At 37.9% G+C, this 19,160-nt stretch overlaps 1 protein-coding gene across 1 annotated transcript in view; it reads right to left on the minus strand.

The window, feature by feature from the left end:
- Positions 1 to 15,343: 15,343 nt before the first annotated feature.
- POT1 (protection of telomeres 1) overlaps positions 15,344 to 19,160 on the minus strand; it is a gene marked incomplete at both ends in the record, with an annotated part of 85,496 nt that continues 81,679 nt past the window's right edge. The window contains 2 exons of the mRNA XM_080701443.1: positions 15,344 to 15,456; positions 17,711 to 17,816. Of these exons, the coding sequence (XP_080557569.1) occupies positions 15,344 to 15,456; positions 17,711 to 17,816 (219 nt within the window). The remainder of the gene's footprint in view (positions 15,457 to 17,710; positions 17,817 to 19,160) is intronic.

Genomic DNA, 19,160 nt, shown 5'->3' on the forward strand with positions numbered 1-19,160 from the left:
AATAGGTGCTCTCTTATAAGAACCAAATCTTATTTTCTGAGGCAGATAATTTATTGCATGTGTCCTGTGCCCTCTTTGTGATTTCAAGGTAGAAAGCAATTTGCAGATTTAATATTGAAAATTTAATCAAATAGATGTCAGTTATAGTTTGTGGAACCATAAAATAGCATTCAAATATCCCATCAAAATATCCCAGCATAAATTGCATTTTTATTTTATTTTTACTTAACTAAAACCATAGGGATTCAATGCCAATAGTGTATATTATATCATTAATCTCTAAGAAGAGATAGGTATACTGAGTAGTGACTATTGGATTATACCAAATATTAAGAAAAACATTTGTGGTGACTCTCTGAAAAACAACTAGTGTTTAGTCAGTGACATTGTACATAAACCCTTTTGAGTGGTAAAACTATTGGGAGACCCATGGCTTTATCTGTATTATAGTTGTAAAGGGATCTAAATAAAATGAGAAGACTTTTACAAACTGTTTACAAATTGTAAACATTTTCCTTATGAAGTTTTCAGGAACTTTCTTCCTACCATATATTGAGCATTGTCTCTTCTTGTGTGTGGTACTGGGAGTTGAACCCAGGGGCATTCAGCCTCTGAGTTATCCTAATATAGAGTATCCTACGCCCTATATTTTATTCCTTATTTTGAATAAGGTCTCACTAAATTATAGAGGGAATCACTACATAGCTGAGCCTAGCTGTGAACCTGTGATCCTCCTGTATCAGCCTCCCAAGTGCTAGGAGTACAAGCATGTGCCACCATGCCATGCTTAAGAGAACTGTCTTTTAATAAGGAAAAATATATTTTTCTCAGTGCTTGTGGATTATTTTCAGATTTATTCTCAACAGTAAAGCTATACCCTATGTTAAATATAAGCAGTACTGGCATTTCATGATTGCTCTTTCTCTTGAGTTTATCTTTGTTGTATTTTTTCATGATACGAATAAAATATTGAGAAAATATGGTTTGAAATCATAAAACTATCCAAGATAGTTCCCTTCATCTTTCAAGAAGATTTCTTGGTCTGTTGATCCAATGATACTACATTTCATTTCTATTTTTTCCAACAGCCTCATAATACTGGACCTAAAATGTCCCAGGTGTGCAGTTGTTTTCCTTTTTCACCACTGCAGCAAGACTTGCTAGTATGCTAAGGCATCAGCAGAATAAAAGGACAAAATTAATTTTGTCTTTTTTAAAGTGAGTACCTATAAAAGATGACTAGGTTTTTTTTTTTTAAATCACTGAAGTTTACTGACATTTAATCCTTTAGGAGAGTTTCCTCTGTTCCAGAAACCAAACATTTAAATATATCACTTCATTAAGTCCTCCTATTCCCCATGGCATTCTAGGGTGGATATTATTATCATTTCCAGTTTTCAAGGAAGACTAACCAGATTCCTTACAAACAGGTCATGTAACTCATCTAATCCTGAACCAGAATCCATGGTAATATCTTAATGGGATATTTTTTTAAAACTCCCTCATCAGGCAATACATAGCAAGCTGGAGTTGAGAACCACTGGCTGTTCCAGAGTCTAGTTCAAGTTTCTTCTATTCAAATTAGCTTTTAGGACCAGGCAGGTCAAATACAGGTTTAAATCAGATATGGATATCCTACTCTGGAAAATATTTAAACATGGGTCTCAATCTCATATCAGAAAAGAAATCATCCCAGGACATGGCTTAAAGTGAAAATTACTGAACATCAGTCCCAAAGCTTCTTTGTTCATTCTGAATATAAATTCCAGGTCCAAGGAAAACCACTACTCTGTAATCACTTTAGATGCTAATACATCTGTCACTCTCAAATTTGGGGAGAGGGCTCTTGAATGAGAAGATCCCTTTATTAACTCTAGAAATATTTACTGAGCACCTATTTTGTGCCAAGAATATATAGATACTGGGTAAACCCAGTGAACAAATCAAACTTCCTGTCCAAGGGGCTTATGTTCTACTTGAGAAGAAAAATAGAAATATATTGTCAGATAGACAAATACATGGGAGAAAGATACAACAGAGGTGGGGATGGAGTGAGAGATAAGGTGGCAGTTCTGGTACTTTGGTGCCAAGGATTTTGAAGAATAAACATGAAATCTAGTAAATCACAAAAGTGTCCAGAATAAAGCAACCTTAATTATAAAGGCCCCGGGGAAAGTTTGCTTAGTTGAAACAAGACCAGTATTTGGAAAGGGAGAAAAGTGATAATAGGAGGTATCAGAGAGGTGGTAAGGAATTGGATCACATTGGATGGTAAGGCCCTGGTAATCTTACTCCATATGATTAGAAAACATGGTAAAATAACATTTATCTGCTGTATATTTTAACAGATCAGCTTGACTGCTGAGGATATAATGTATAGGGAAATGTGTAGGCAGGAAGACTAGTGGGAGGGCCATTACTTTTGTCCAGGCAAGAGAAAGGATAACCAGCATTTAGTAGAGAAAGTGGTAAGAAGTAATCTCTGGATGGATATATTTGAAGAGCAAGTCATAATTATTTTTCTAATGGCCTAAATCTGGGGTGTTATAGTTAGATATAAAATGTCCCCTGAAGAGCTCAGGGTTGATATTGTTAAGACATGAAGGTTGTAATCGTATCAATAGAGAAGTCCATTCTAATGGATTTATCTGTGTGGTAACCTAGGCCTGTGGGATGTGACTGAAAGTCGTTCCTTGGGGGATGCAGGCTGAGGGCTTGTGCTTATGTCTTCGACTCCCCTTGCTTGCTTGCCCTCTTGATTTTGGCCTCCATGATGTGAGAGCAAAGTTTTGCTTTCTCTTATCTCTCTGTTACCTGAAATTATCCCTTGAGATCCAAAGACTCCAGCTTCACACAGACTGAACCTGAAATTTCCCAAACACTGAACAAATAAATCTTCTTTCTTCTACATTTTGTGGTCAGTTGTTCTGAATTATAGCAGTAAGAATGCTGATCAAGCCGGGCGTGGTGGTGCACGCTTGTAATCCCCGCGCTTGGGAGGTTGAGACAGGATTGCGCAGGTTCGAAGCTAGCCTCAGCTACTTAGTGAGGCTCTCAGCAACTTAGTGAGACCCTATTTCCAAATAAAATATAAAATGGGTCTGGGAGTATGGCCCGGAGGTAGAAAGCCTCTGGGTTCCACCCCCAGTACTACAAAAAAAAAAAAAAAATGCTGATCAAGTCATGGGGGTGCAAAGTAAAATAAAAACAATCAGAAAGACAAGATGACTACATCAAACTGAACATTTAGAGCTTATTAGGTTTAGTGTCACTTAAGAATCTTTTAGCAAATTCGCAGTTGACCACCAGTGTGTCTTTTTTGACTTATGACCAAGGCAACATTTTTTTTATAGAGCACCAAAGATTAAAAACTGGAACACACATCTGTTAACTATTATTCATTATTCATTGAAATTGTATTCTTTCTGAGATGAAATACAGAATACAAACATGTTTCCTATAATATAAAGAACAAAAGTTAAAAAATCAGTTTTCTCCCAGGCATCAGTATCATGAGTAAATTTTCTTAATATATTTTTATTGGTGCATTGTAGTCAAACATCTCAATGAAGTACAAGACTTGTGTGTATATACAAGCACACATCACCCAATTAGCCTTTATCCAATCCCCATCCCATTCCCTCTGCCTCCCTTGATCCCATGTTTGATTTAGTGATTGACTTTGATATATTTGTTTAAATACATCATGTGCTTTAAAGAGATCTGATCTTCCCCCCTGCCATTCCCTCTGCTAGGTCACCTTAACTGCTCCTCTATAGGGCCCTTTATTCAAATAGATTTCCTCCTATTACCCATTTCTTCCTAGTGTTTGCATATTAGGGAAAGCATCTGACTTTTTTATTTTCTGTGACAGTTTCCTGTGGATGCCACATTGCAGGCTCTGATCCCTCTCTCGAAGGCCCAAGCACTGGCCTCGCCTCTTGGTAGGCTCCAAACCCGGCCTTGCAGGCCCCACAACCAGCCTCACCGCACTGCAGGCTCCAATCCTGATCTCACTGGCCACAAAACCAACCTCACCTCATGGCAGACTTAATCCTGGCCTCTCAGACCTTGGCACCAGCCTTGCCACTCAGCATTCTTCTATCCTGGCCTTGGAGGCCCCAGCAACAGCCTCACTGCAAGGCAGGCTCTGATTCTGGCTTCAGAGGCACCTGGAATGGCCTCGCTGCAGGTCAGGCTCGGATCCTGGCCTTGTTGTCCCAGGCACCAGCCTCGCCGCCTGGCAGGCCCTCATTCCAGCCTCTAAGGCCCCAGCAATAGCCTCGACTCACCGGCACACTCTGATCCCAGCCTTGTTGACCCTGGCACTGGCTTCGCCACATGGCAGGCTCTGATTCCATTCCTCAGGGGCTTCAACACCAGCCTTGTCTCATGGCAGGCTCTGATCCTGGCCTCATGGCTCTGGCACTGGCTTTGACAAATGTCAGGCTCTGATCCTGGCCTTCAGACCCTGGCACTGGCCTTGCTGCAAGGCAGGCTCCAATCTTGGCTTCGCTGGGCCTGGCACCTGCCTCACCACAAGTCAGGCTCTGTTCCCAAACTCCCTGAACCTGGCACCAGCCTCACCTCACAGCAGGCTCTGATCCCAGCCTCACCGGCCCCAGCACCGGCCTTGATGCCTGGTAGGCTCCTATCCTGGCCTCAGAGGCCCCGGCACCAAACTTGCTATGCAGCCGGCTCTGATCTCTGTCACTGTGAACAGGTCATCTACAGAAGTTCCCTTTTTTCTTCCTTTTTTTTAATATCAGAAAGAAGTATATGTCTTTTTCAAAAGCTGAGAGCCTGAATACCTAGTGGCAATAAATTTTGTTTCCACTACAAAGGCAGAAAGTCCACAGTTGCACTACAGAGAGCAGGCTCTGCTGCTCAACATGTATCCTGGCCTCGCACGCTACACAGAGGAACACAGTGGCCATGAGGGCTGATGTCTCCCAGAACATGCAGTGTGGCGGCCCAACCCGGCTATGCGGGGCTCCCTCTGATACACCCCAAACGCTTTTACCACTTAGTATGTTGTCCATAATCACCAAGCATGTGGGGCAGGAGCAGTCTACTTTTGGGGAGATTTCCTCAAAAGTTCAAGGTGGATTGGACTAGATCTGTTTGTCCCTCCAAACACTGGTCACTGCCACCGCCACTGCTCCCACTACTGCCATCTCAGTTCTCTCCTGAACACCTTTCCCACACAGCATGTTTTCCAGAATTCCCGAGCATGTGTGGCAGTAGCAGTCTAACTTTGGGGAGATTTCTTCAAAAGTTTAAGGTGGATTGGATTGGATCGCTGCCTCTCCCAAATACTGGCCACCACTGCTCCTGTCAGGGCCATCTCGGTTTTCTTCTGAGCACTTTTTTTATGGAGCATGTTGTCCCCAATTCCCAAGCATGTGTGGCAGTAGCATTCTAGCTTTGGGACGATTTCTTCAAAGGATCAAAGTGGATTGGATCAGATCTCTGCCTCTCCCAAATACTGGCCACTGCCTCCTCCGCCGTTGCTACCACCATCTCAGTTGTCTCCCAAACACTTTTCCAACACAGCATGTTGTCCGGAATTCCTAAGCATGCACAACGATAGCAGCCTACCTTTGGGGAGATTTCTTCAAAAGTTCAAGTTGGATTGGATCGGATCTCTGCCTTTCCCAAATATTGGCCGCAGCCATCCTCCTGGTTCTCCCCTGAGCACCTTCCTTACATGGTATGATGTCCAAAATTCCTAAGCATGTATCACAGGAGCAGTCCCCCTTTGTGGAGACTTCTTAACAAAAGTTCAAGGTGGATTGGATAGGATTTGTCTGCATCTCCTGAATAATGGCTGCCGCTGTCGCCACTATCTTGGCCCCTCTCCAATATTTTTTAATAAGAGAAGATAGTTTGTGTGTTTTGAAGAGGTTGTGAGATGAAGCACTCAGCAGCAATAAATTTTATCTCCCCTCCAAGAGCAGAGGCCCACAGCCTCACCACGTAGAGCAGGATCTGCTATTCTGAGCACATCACGGCCCCCAGCGCAGCATGGAGGAGCAAGGCAGCCAGGTGCACTCAGTTCCCCCAGACGTGCGGCTGGGCTTCCCACCCAGCACTGCTGGGCTCCCTCCAACAAGCCCAGATCATTTTTCTTACAAGGTATGTTGTTAAGAGTTCCCCAGCATGTGGGGCTGAACTGGTCTTTTCTTCCAAAAATCACTTTTCTTGTGTGGCGGGCGCCTCGTCATCTTGCTTCTAATTCCGGCATTATCCACTCTCTCCTGTATTCTAGATAGGAAGTCACGGCTGGAAATGTCTCCTTATGTTGTCCCAATCAGATATTAAACCAAAATCTGGTGTCCAGGGCTTCTCTGAGGAATGCATGTCCTATTTGGCTGCCTCATCCACCACTGTGACTGCGGCTGCCATCATTTTACCCTTTCCTCATGAGTAAATTTTTAACATTAGAAAATTATTATTTGTTTTAACATATTACTGCTTTTAATAATTTTAAATATGTAAATATTTGACTCTACATTCAACAAAATTATCTTACTCAATAGCCAAAAGGTGGATACTCAATTGAAGAATCCCATATTTTATGTCTTCCATCTTCCCAACTTAACTTCTATATTTTAGATTGTTTCTGCATTTCAAATGAACTCTTATTGATGACATAAATCATTCTGCTGTTTAGTATATTTAACGTAAAAATCTACCATTCTCCTATTGAAATTAATAAAAAAAGTTTGTATTACTTCGTAACATAATAACTTATGTTATTGATAAGAGCAATATAATTGAATATGGGATGCATCCTCACCTATAATAAGTATTGTTAAAAACCTGAGATATCCCTTATGTTAAGATTTTAAATGGTTTTAACACAACTCTCTATATATTTGGCTTTTGTTTTCTTGCCCTATTTCTAAATATATGATCCATGTTTGTTTACTTAAAGTAACATGGAATTCTTTTTGGATACAAAGACATTGAATGAGTAAAAGTAGATGCATGAAATATTTAAATACCTATTTTGTACTTTGTATTCTTTATCTAAACCCTCACTTTAGCAGAAATATTTATATACCCTCATTCTGCCCAAATATTTATCAATGATTCCAAAATTAAGTTAAATGTATTATTCTAGAGCCTTCTCTAGTGAAGCACATATTTTCTACCAAAAATAAAACCACAACTGTACTTATATACTGCAAGCTATGTTATCATTTGACTCCACAGGCTAATGGTTTTAATTTTAAAATGTCTTACCACCCCTTATACTGCCACAAGAGACTTGTATTAATTATGTATGTATTAACTGTTATGGAAGCTTGAGACAGAAAGTCACTTATGAAGAAGCTAAATTGGGCAAGAACCTTTAAAATTATAGAATACTTTACCTTCTAATGGAGAACAAAAATCTGCTGAAGAACAGAATCTTTGTAAAGACTAAATAGCATTTACCTGAAAATTTATCATTCAAAAGAGGCAAAAGACATTCTGAAGGTATAGAAAAAAAAATTAGGGTTGTATATAAAAAGGTAGATGTTTAGTAGATGGCACAATATTTGATGTAATATTTTGTTAATAGATAAGAGGAAATTTAGAAATTTTAACAGGTACATGCTCCAAATTTTCCAAATAATCTGAAAAAAATGGGTAAAATAGGACTTTTCACATGAAGTTTCTTTGGCAACTGTAGATTAAGGTTTCAAGTAGATTCCACTAGAGTACCCTGAAAGAACTCAAAACAGAGAATGAAAGCAAAAACACACATATTTACAAACATACACATACACATTACAACATGACTTGTGAGCTAAATTTAAAGCTAAAAAATGTTGCTAGATAGTCTAAAAAGTAGCAGAATTAATCTTTAGAGTTTGAACTAACCCTGTATCATAACTGAAACATATGTGGAGGATCTCCCATATACAGATATATTATCCTTATCATTTTAATGGAAACCTATCACTTCTCAACTCATCAGTGTAGTCCTGAATGGAAGAGTCATTTATCTCCATGTAAGATGATTATCCCTTTGAAACCCTAACTCATCTCAAATTTTCTAACAGTTCAAATCACAACACTATAGGGAAAAATATTATAGAGCATTACTGATAAATTCCCTGATTTCCACAAAAAGTGATTATCACACACCTGAGTGCACTACTAATTTCTAATACTATGTCCAAGAATCAGAGGTAAAAGACATATCACTTTGCCAGATATTACTGCTAACTAGGTTCCTTTTTCCTGAGATGGATAAAGTAGACTTTGAAACTATCCAGAGATAATTCCTTTTTTTACATTAATATTATTTTCATCGTGAATTTTTTTTTAGAGCATAAAAGAATACTTCAAGACAACTGTGTTACAGCAATCTTAATCAGCAGTAGGCAGCTATGGACAGGACTCTAAAATTCTAAGCACCTAAAAACCCCTAGAGGATATGGTGGAAACAGCCCAGCATTCCAGATTTATTTATGAGGAAATAACATCAGAAAAAAAAAATGAGGCTTAAAATAAATTAATAAAATAAATAATTATTATAAGGTATTACAATAAAAAAGGTATCAAGAATACTGTCTTGTAAAAATACAAAATACAAAAAAACTGGCACAATAAGAATATTTAGACAAAAAACCATAACAGAAATAGAAAATGAAATAATCATAGATTTACCTGCTGAAGTAACTTAAGTAACTAATAAGCAATGAATTGCTGCCTCTCTATTACCTGGAAAAAAGTCCACTATGAAAGTGACAAAAGAAAAAATACAGGACTTCCAGGAAGATGGCGACCAAAGGAAGCAGCATATACCAGTCCTGCTGACACCTGATCTCCATTGCCTCAAAAACAACATTCTACAAAGCCAGGAAGTACTATCAGTAGAGGACTAAAAAAAAAAAAAAAAAAAAAAAAAAAAAAGGCCAACAAGAGAGCAGAAAAGAAACCCGCCCACATTGCGACAGCCAAAGTGGCACCATCTTGTCTGATAGCACCAGACTCCAGAGACAAAAAAGAAAACAAGGACTACAAGTGAACAGCTGCAGATCAATGGGGTTGTAAGCCATTAGTTCTTTCTGCCCAAATAGCAGTTACAACTTTCAGCAGCTGAGCTCACCACGTTCTCCAGGGATCCAGAGCAGAGCTCAAAACCAGAAAAAAACCTGGCCTGCCTCACAGCCAAGGGTGCCATGGTGATACCATCTTGCCAGTGGCAGCCAAGCACACCATACCCTCCAGAGATCCAGACCTGTGTGCACCAAATAAGTCAGTGAAACTGTGGTCCCCAAAGGAGAACTTCCAGCACTGTGCCCCCAGGGACTCACGTAGCCATGATAAAGTCCCTGGGTCTGAAACTTTGTGGTTCAACCCAGAGAAGGTGGGAGTGGGTCTGTTGGTTTAGATAGACTCAGGCTCTGATCAATTGAAAGTGTGGGGGTAGACCTATGCTTAACACTAGACCCAACTAGTAGGATCTCTGGTTTTACCACAGACCTCCCAATTGTGGTGAATGGGGAGAAGTCAGACCAGCCTAGCCCTAGCTTTGGAGAAGAGAGATTCCTACACTGAGTATGGTTTCAGAGGCATCTGCCACCAACAAAGGCAGGGAGAGACCGAGACTCCGAGTCTATGGAAAACGTGGAGGATGACCTGCACTTAACACTAAATTCAACCCCATTTTTACCAACCATCTGCATATACTGAGGACTCAGAATCCAGACTCACAGCAGGAAAGGTGCCAGTGGCACACATTATCTGTAGACTGCAGAGGCCCTGTCTGCCAAATAGTCATTTATTTGTAGAGTTGCATCAATTTGTTGTTGGGGTTGTATTGGTTTTTTGCTCTTTTTTTGTGTGTGTGTATACTTGTTATTTTATTTTTTTATTTTACCCTCTTCCCAAACCCGCTCCCAATCTTCTTCCATTATACATACCTACTGCCTTCTCTCTATCCCTTTTTTCTTTTTACTCTCTCCCTAGTTTTGTATTAAATCCACTGCATATCACAAGACCAGAAACTCTACATTGGTTACTAGAATACTACTATATTTTTACTATATCTACTCTCTAGTATATACTACCTTACCAAACACATACTCTCATTCTATTCAACCCTATCTGAGGCTTTACCCTATACTTCCATTTATAACTTCACTTACCTTCTCACTCAACCTTCCCTGTTGAATACAATTTGCTCTTGATATACTAGCTGAAACCTAGAGACCAAGAGAAATCTATCAAAAGCAACAGATACAAACTTCTAAAATCATGAGGAACAAAAAGGAAGCAATAAACTCCCACAAACCCATAATAACAGAACTTGATAACACAGAATTGCAGTGATATCTAGAAGGTCAAATCAGGAATAAAACTGTAGAAATAACACAGGACTTCCTAAATGAATTTAGAAAAAGTCTGAAAGAAATAAAGCATGCAAAGCCGGGCATGGTGGCACATGCTTGTAATCCCAGCATTCGGGAGGATGAGACCAGAGGATCATGGTTCACGGACAGCGTCAGCTACTTAGTGAGGCCCTCTGCAACTCAGTGAGACCTGGTTTCAAAATAAAGAATAAAAAGTAGGGCAGGGGGTGTAGCTCGGAGGACGAATGCCCCTGGGTTCCATCCCCAGACCCGCCAAAAAGAAAGGAAGCAAGCAAGCAAGCAAGCAAGCATGCATGCATGCAATCATTGAAGTAACTGAAGTAAAGCCATCAATTAAACAATCAATTAGACCATATGGAGAATAGAATCTTGCTCCTAGAAGAAAATCACTCCAAAAACACAGAGTATGTAACTTAGAAAAAAGCAATTTGACAGAATGAACTGGACACTGAAGAAATATGGGCCCATCTTAAAAGAGCTAACCTAATAATAATTGGAACAGAAGTGGGAAAAAGTGGGGAAACCACAGGGATCAACAATCTTTTCAAAGAAGTAATAGCAGAAAAACTTCCAAACACAGAACAAGAGGTTGATACACAGATACAGAAAACTTATAGAAACACCATTAGACAAGATCAGAGAAAAGGTTCCCCATGCCACATAATAGTCAAAATGACCAATGGAGAAGGCAAGGAGAGAATCTTAAAGTCAACAAAAACAAAAGACCAAGTGACATTTAGAGGAAAACCAATTAGAATCACTCCAGACTCTCCAAACCAAGTCATGGAAGCCAGAAGGGCCTGGAGTAACATATTCCAAACTCTGAAATAAAATAACAGGCAGCCAAAATTTTCCTACCAAGCAAAACTATCTTTCAAATGAGATGGGGAAATAAAACCCTTCTACGACAAACAGAACCTGAAGGAATTTATGTCTTCAAAATCAGCACTAGAGAAAATACTCAAAGAAATTAACTGCAAAGAAGAAATAATACACACCAGATCCAGAGAAACAAGAATTTCCATTCACCAGACAACTAAGCAAAGAAGAACAAACAATATTTCAAACAAAAGTAGAATCTCAACATCTTAGGAATTAAAAATCATCTCTTAATAATCACACTGAATGTAAATGACCAACTCCCCAATAAAGACATAAAGTGGCAAAATGGACTAAAAACCATAATCCACCCATCTGCTGCTTGCAAGAATAAGTATCATCAAAACAGCCATACTTCCAAAAGTGATTTACAGATTCAACAAAATACCCATTAAATTACCAAGATCATTCTTCACAGACATAGAAAAATCAGTCCTTAAATTCCTCTGGAACAACAAAAAACCCAGAGTAGCCAAAGTAGTTCTCAGCAACAAAAACCATGCAGGATGAATCACAATACCTGATTTTAAACTATTCTACAAAGCTATAGTAATAAAATCAGCATGTTATTGACACAAAAACAGATACACAGACCAATGGAGCAGAACAGAAAACTAAGAAACAAATCCACACACTTACAGCCAATTGATTTTTGACAAAAACATACAATGGAAACATACAATGGAAAAAAGCCTCTTCAACAAATGGTGTTGGCAAAACTGGTTAACGATATGCCAAAAAATGAAAATAAATTCCACTTTTTAAAATTTAGCTTCCAAAAGAAGCTTATTTAACTCAAGTCTAAAAATTTTTCAACATTTAATCAACATAATAATTATTAGTAATTAGTATTAACATTTAATAACAGATAATTATGAATGATTAATACAACAATAATGATGAACCATTAATAGTATTTGTCATGGCACTTTTTTTGTTACTAGATCTTTGGAATCTAGCGTATACTTTATATTCCATAGTACATCTCAATTTGACCATATTCAAGTGCTCAGGAGTCACATGTCCTAGTTGATGGCTACCCTAGTGGATGAAAAAACCTCAGATAAATGTTTGCTAATATACTTATTACTCATATGCAGTCTGTTTAGACAGACTATCTCAAAGTGGCTGAAATAAATTATTAAGATACAATGGGGAAAGTAAATTCCACTTTTTCACACAAGAGTCAATTCAAGATGGATCAAAGACTTGGAAATTAGACCAGATACTTTGAAACTCCTTGAAGAGGGCATAGGTCCAACACTGCAATACATAGGCACAGATAAAAACTTTTTTTCAATAAGACACCAAAGGCACAGCAAAATAAAAAGGTGAATCAATAAGTGGGATTGTACAAAACTGAAGAGCTTCTGTACAGCAAAGGGAACTATCAAGAATCTCAACTGAGAATCAACAGAATGGGAGAAGATTTTTGTCAACTACTCCTCCAAAAGAGGACTAATATCTAAAATATGCGGAGAACTCAAGAAACTCAGCACTAAGAAAATAACCCAATCAAAAAATGGACAAGTGAATTAAATAGGCACTTCATGAAGGAAGAAATTCAAATAGCCAATAAATGCATAAAAAAAATGCTCAACATCATTAGCGATCAAAGAGGTGCAAATCAAAACTATCCTTAACTCCAACTAGAATGGCAATCATTCAAAACACAAACAACAAATGCTGGCAAGGATGTTAAGAGGGAACTCTAAAACATTGTTGGTGGGATTTCAAATTAGTGCAACCACATTGGAAAACAGTATGGAGGATCTGCAGAAAAATGGGAATGAACTTACCATTTGTTCCAGCAGTACCACTTCTGGGTATCTATCCAAAAGAAAAGAAATCAAACTACCAAACTAATGGATGTTCATAGTTGGACAATTCACTATTGCCAAACTATGGGGAACCAGCCAAGGTGTCCATCAACAGATGAGTGGATTACAAAACTGTGAGATATGTACACAATGGAATTTTACTCAGCCATAAAGAAAAACAGAATCACATCATTACAGGGAAGTGGATGGAACTGGAGGACATTATGCTAAGTGAGATTAGTCAGTCACACAAAATAAGAAATCACATGCTTTCCCTAATATGTGAAAGCTAGGGAGAAATGGGTAACAGGAGGAACTCTAGATGAAGAAGATTCTATAGATGAGCAAATCAGGTGACCTAACTGAGGGGATAGGAAGGGGGAAGAGGAAAATTCTCTAATAAACTAAGAGAAATCATGACAGAGCAAAGGTTTATTTAAAAAGAAAAAAAATTATACTCCCAGAAAGTTTTCCTTTGTAAATTGGGATGCTCCACATGCCCATGGTAAATGCACAGCACTGTTTTATCCTTTCTTTTTTAGACTGGATGTTCTTGAAGGCAGAAACCATGTGACTCTCACCTTTGTATTCCCAGCACATTAATATTGAAATATGTCAGTTCAATTGTAGGGTTTTTAAATTTTCCCCTGAAAAAGTTTTGAACCAAGAGCTTATATTCCTAAAACAATAGCATCAGTCTTCCTCACTGTCACAAACAAGCTGAGGAAGTGAGTGGCTGACAATTATGTATGAAGACATGTTAATGTACTAAAAAATTAAACTTGAGAATTACTATGAAGACAGAAAATCAGTTATCCAATCCTTTCTGTATTAAAGCTTTATCATAGTGCAGGAAAACACAGTGATCCCTTTCATAATCTATTTCTCATGCTGGTTTGATCTTGAAAGCAGAAATGATTTGTGGAACATCCTATCTTTTGGTACAGAATCCTGAAATGGCTTAGCAGTACAGGATCAAACAAAGATCACCTAAATTCAAGTACTGATTCCAGGATTTAGAATTTGTTTGAACTTGTTCAAGTTCTATTATCAATCAAGCCTCAGTTACTTATATTAGGAAAATGCTCTGTTGTAAGGTTCAAATACATGGTAAATACTGAGCACAGGACCCAGGGTACAGACACTCATGAATGTCTACTATCCTTCCATACCCTGTGCATATCCTTCCACCACCCAACATGTAGAAAATACATAAAACCACTGAAATGTATGCATTTATTTATTCTTCACTAATACTGAATTAGGCAGATCCATTTATCTCAGTTTGTAGCAAATAAATAGACACATCTACACATCTATACAAATATTTGAAAGTTATAAAATTGAATATTCATGATTTCACATTTCACAAATACTGTCAAGTAAAAAAGCAGACTGTTACACTGAGTTAACATCTCATTCAATTAGTTCAAACCTGTAATATAAGTGTACTTACATACAACTATTCAAAAAGGTATATTTAATATAAATAAGTCATTAACATCATAAATCTGATAACTTTATTGGGATGGTGTGAAATGGAGTAAGTTCTAGTATTATGGAGAGAAACAAGCAATCAGGACACATAATTCAGGTCTAAAGAAATGGATTTATCCACTAACAGTCAATATCAACACACAAACAAAACAATTTTGTACATCTACCTAATGCAAATCCCCTTTTAGTACTACATGGCTTGCTCAGAAACTAGTTAAAAAGATCCATCTGTACAAAACCAAAACGAAACCAAACCAAACCAGGAACTGCAATTTTACCTTACACCCAGTAAAAGCTGAGAATATTTTCTAATCCCACCCACATGCTAACATCATCAACATTACTGATAAAAAGTCAGGGCAGAAAAAGCCCAACCAAGGATGTCAGATGGCACAGAAACCAGTGGCAGAAACAGAAAAAACTGCAGGGAAAGTGGTTGTTTGAGTGTAGGGTAACAAAACAGCTTCTCTGAAATGCTGCACAGAGCAAATTAAAGTGCAGTCCTTGTTTATACAACTTTTTCCTTCTATATCCCTTGAAGTCTTCATGGTAGACATTTTAAACAACATTTTAGAAATATTCACAAGAAGGCATGAAGATTATAAAATGTCTATTTCCCAAAAAACAAAAACCTAAAATAGTGATAAATATAACAATGTAAATGGTATTTTAACAGTAGTTAAATCTCTTCTGTGTTTTTTAAGAACCACATAAAAGTAGCAACATTTTTAAATATTACTATATTTGACACATGCTAAATTAATGGCAATGTTAGATAAGATCTTCTGCAACTGTGGTATCAAAAATTTGATAGCAAATTTGCTGTTCCATTCCATTTGTGACATTGTAAGATCTGATATAGCATTCCAACCAGGGATATGCATCTAAAAGCAAAAAGAAAATGCTATTAAACAGGAAATTAAGTAGTACTCTGACAATTGTAACTAATTTAAAATTTTTTCTAATGACAAAGAGTGATCAAATTTACAAATTATTTCAAAGTATTTTGGTATTTTCAAAGTATTTTGATATTCAAAGTATTTGGTAGCAAAGAGCTCACAGCCGATTCATTTTTATTTCATTTCTCCCTGCTGATTGCTTAATGAGTTCCCGTTTGTTTTTCCTGATTGACAGAAAAACAAAAGAACCTGAGCTGCAAAACAGCTCCAGCCCTTCTACCTATCCAGATAAAACTTCCATCGGGCAGCAGGTGTCCAGCCTAGGCGACACTGGCGGCCACAGATGCCATTTCTAAGGTTTGGTTATGACCACAGTAAATCTATTTATAATTTCTAAAAAAAGACTTAGATTTACTCAAGATCAAGTATGGAAGGTATTTAATAAAATATTTAATTTTGGCAAGAGTAAAGAGATACACACTCCTATGACCTCCAGGAGAACTTTCTCAGAAACAGGTAAAATATTTTTGAAAAACAATTTGGCAGTGTATATCAAAAGCTAACAGGTCCTTGTTTTGCTTTAAAAAAAAAAAAAAAAAAAAAAAAAAAAACTATCCCCGCCGGGTGTGGTGGCGCACGCTTGTAATCCCTGCGCTTGGGTGGTTGAGACTGGAGGATCTCGCAGGTTCCGCTGGCTTAAGAGACCGTTTCCAAATAAAAAATAAAAAATAGGTCTGGGAGTGTATCCCGGAGGTAGAAAGGCCCTGGGTTCCATCCCCAGTACCACCCAAAAAAACAAAACAAAACAAAAAAACCCTCCCCAGTAAGCCAAATAGTCAAGCCAAATAGTCAACAAATAAAATTGAAAACAAATAAAGAGCCAGGCGTGGTGGCGCAGGCTTGTAATCCCCGCGCTTGGGAGGCGGAGACAGGAGGATCGAGCAGGTTCGAAGCCAGCCGCGCTGGCGTAAGAGACCCTGTTTCAAAAATATAAAATAGGTCTGGGAGTGTAGCCCGGAGGAAGAAGGGCTTCCAGGAACCCCAGTACCACCAAAAAAAAAAAGAAAGAAAAAAGAAAACAAATAAAGATATATGATATAAACCTTCTTATAGATTAAAAAAAAAACTGTCTTTGTGTGTTATAAAATATGAGGACTGACCAGAGAAAAGAAAATCCTGATTAAAAAGGACCATATAAATTTATATGGTGACACATGCCTGTATTCCCAGTACTTAGGAGGCCGAGGCAGGAAGATTGTAGGTTTGAGGCCAGCCTCGGCTTAGTGAAGGCCTCAGTAACTTGGTGAGACCCTGTTCCAAAATAAAATAAGGGGTGTGTGGGATGTAGCTCAGAAGTAGAATGGCCCCGAGTTCAATTCCCAGTAAAGAAAAAAAAAGAAAAAAGAAAATAACAGCAGCAGCAGCAGAAAATATACAAAAGAAAACTGAGTAAGTACAGCATGATAAAAAATGATTTTTACCCGGGCATGGTGCTGCAGGCCTTGTAATCCCAGTATTCAGGAGGCTGGGACAGGAGGAGCGTAGGCTCAAGGAAAGCCTTAACAACATACTGAGACTCTCAGCAACCTAGCACCACTGTTTCAATAAAATAAATCAAGTTTGGCTTAGAGGTAGAATGTCCCTGAATTCAATCTCTAGTGCCAAAAAAAAGGTTCTTGTCAAAATTTCATCCTTTTTCATATAATTTTAACTAAATGTTTATATGTATAAACTCACAAATATATTTATGATCAAAACCTAATTAGCAAAATGTTTTTAGCGGGTGTGGTGACGCACACTTGTAATCCCAGCATTTAGGAGGCTGAGAAAAGAGGATTGTGGTCCACCGACAGCCTCAACTATTTAGTGAGGCCGTTTGCAATTCAGTGAGACCCTGTTTCAAAATAAAAAAATAAGGCCAGGCGTGGTGGTGCACACTTGTAATCCTTGCGCTTGGGAGGCAGAGACAGGAGGATCGCGCAGGTTCAAAGCCAGCCTCGCTGGCTTAAGAGACCCTATTTCCAAATAAAATTATAAAATAGGTCTGGGAGTGTAGCCCGGAGGTAGAAGGGTTTCCAAGAACCCCAGTACCACCAAAATAAATAAACAAATAAATAGGATGAATAATATAGTAATTATTATTTCAACTTTTTGTATTCAAAGCTTTCAGATTCCTAAGTCTGCAGATTAGATACATGCTAGGTGTTCTTTCAAGGGAGATTGTGAAAACATTGCCTACCAACTTTGATTCCTAAAGGGCAAAACATATCCATGATCATATCCATAATTTTTTGAAGGTCATCATCAGTCAGGATTTCTGATGCTGGAATCTGGAAGAACTTGTCCTTTAGAAAATTATGACAGAAAGGAAAAGAAAATAATAATCTTTTCAAAGTTATAATTAATAGAAAGTTATTTCAATATTATCTAATTTTCTAAAATAATCCAGACTATTTTCTCTATCAAGATTAGAGAATTCATAAATTAGAGGGCTGATGTGAACTCTAAAATCTGATTTACAGCTTTAATCTTAAAACAGCATTGAGATACATATAATACAATTGAATTATTTTTACTTCATGATGATGATAAAAGACAGGAGGCTGATGATTCTGTTTTTGCACAGGAACACAAATATAATGTTAAGTTTAAAAGAATATAACATATAGTATACATTTACTTTTTTCCCTTATGTTAGACTATAAGTTTCATGGAGGAAGAGACTTTGCTTTGGTCACTGCTATATCCTCATTACATTGAAAAGGACTTGGTGCTCAGCAGGTTATCGTTAAAAACCTATTTAATAAGTGGCTCAATGAACTGTGAAGGCAGAAGAAAAACTCTCTCAGATTCTTTTCAATGTGTATAGAAAAAGGTTACCTTACATTAAGAGATTTAGCCTTTGCTTCTAGCTTGTGGGAAGAAATCTCTAAATCCTTACAATGTCACAACTGATAGGAAAAAAATGTCTTTCTCTACCTAGGGGTCACTGTGATTCAGGGTGGGGACCCTGGGGTAAATAGCACCAGCCTGACCTCAGGAAGGGATGATGATGAAATAATTCCCATGGGCAGTGAACCATGCCTAGGCGATGGAGCCTGATACAAACTCTTGTCATCAAGGCGTGGCTGGTCTTTCCTGGTTAGCAATACTCCATTATGTTGTTACATACAGTCTCAAGAAAAAATAACACAGTCCACAATTCCATGGGGAGAAGATGACCATACGCTACACATTGGGAACTTTCCTGAACTCTGCTGTAAACACCTCTTTCCTTGGCTGATTTTAATCTATATCCTTTAGCTGCAATAAGCTATAATGAAGACTACAGTGAATTCTGAGCTTTTCTTGTGAATTATGAAAACTAAAGGTTTCATAAAGGATATTTTTGAACTTAGGACTAGTTTTAAATGTGAAGGTAGTCTCATAAGCTTCCCCACAGCACCACATAGTAAGACCTATCTTCTCATCAAAGTAACTTTTTTCCCTCCAATAGGAAATGTAGAGATTAAAATAAATAGATACATAAATAAATGAATATAAAAAGTAGAGTGAAATGCTAATGTTATATAAATAATGTCTATATAAGGATGGCAATATCTCTGTGCTTTTTAGCCCTTGAATAGAATTTCTGCATGGTACAGAAAATGACCAAATTTCTATTCCCTAATTTTTGATTTTTCAAATAT

This window comes from Muscardinus avellanarius (genome assembly GCF_963383645.1).
Source record: "Muscardinus avellanarius genome assembly, chromosome: 9".
In the NCBI taxonomy this organism is placed as follows: domain Eukaryota; kingdom Metazoa; phylum Chordata; class Mammalia; order Rodentia; family Gliridae; genus Muscardinus; species Muscardinus avellanarius.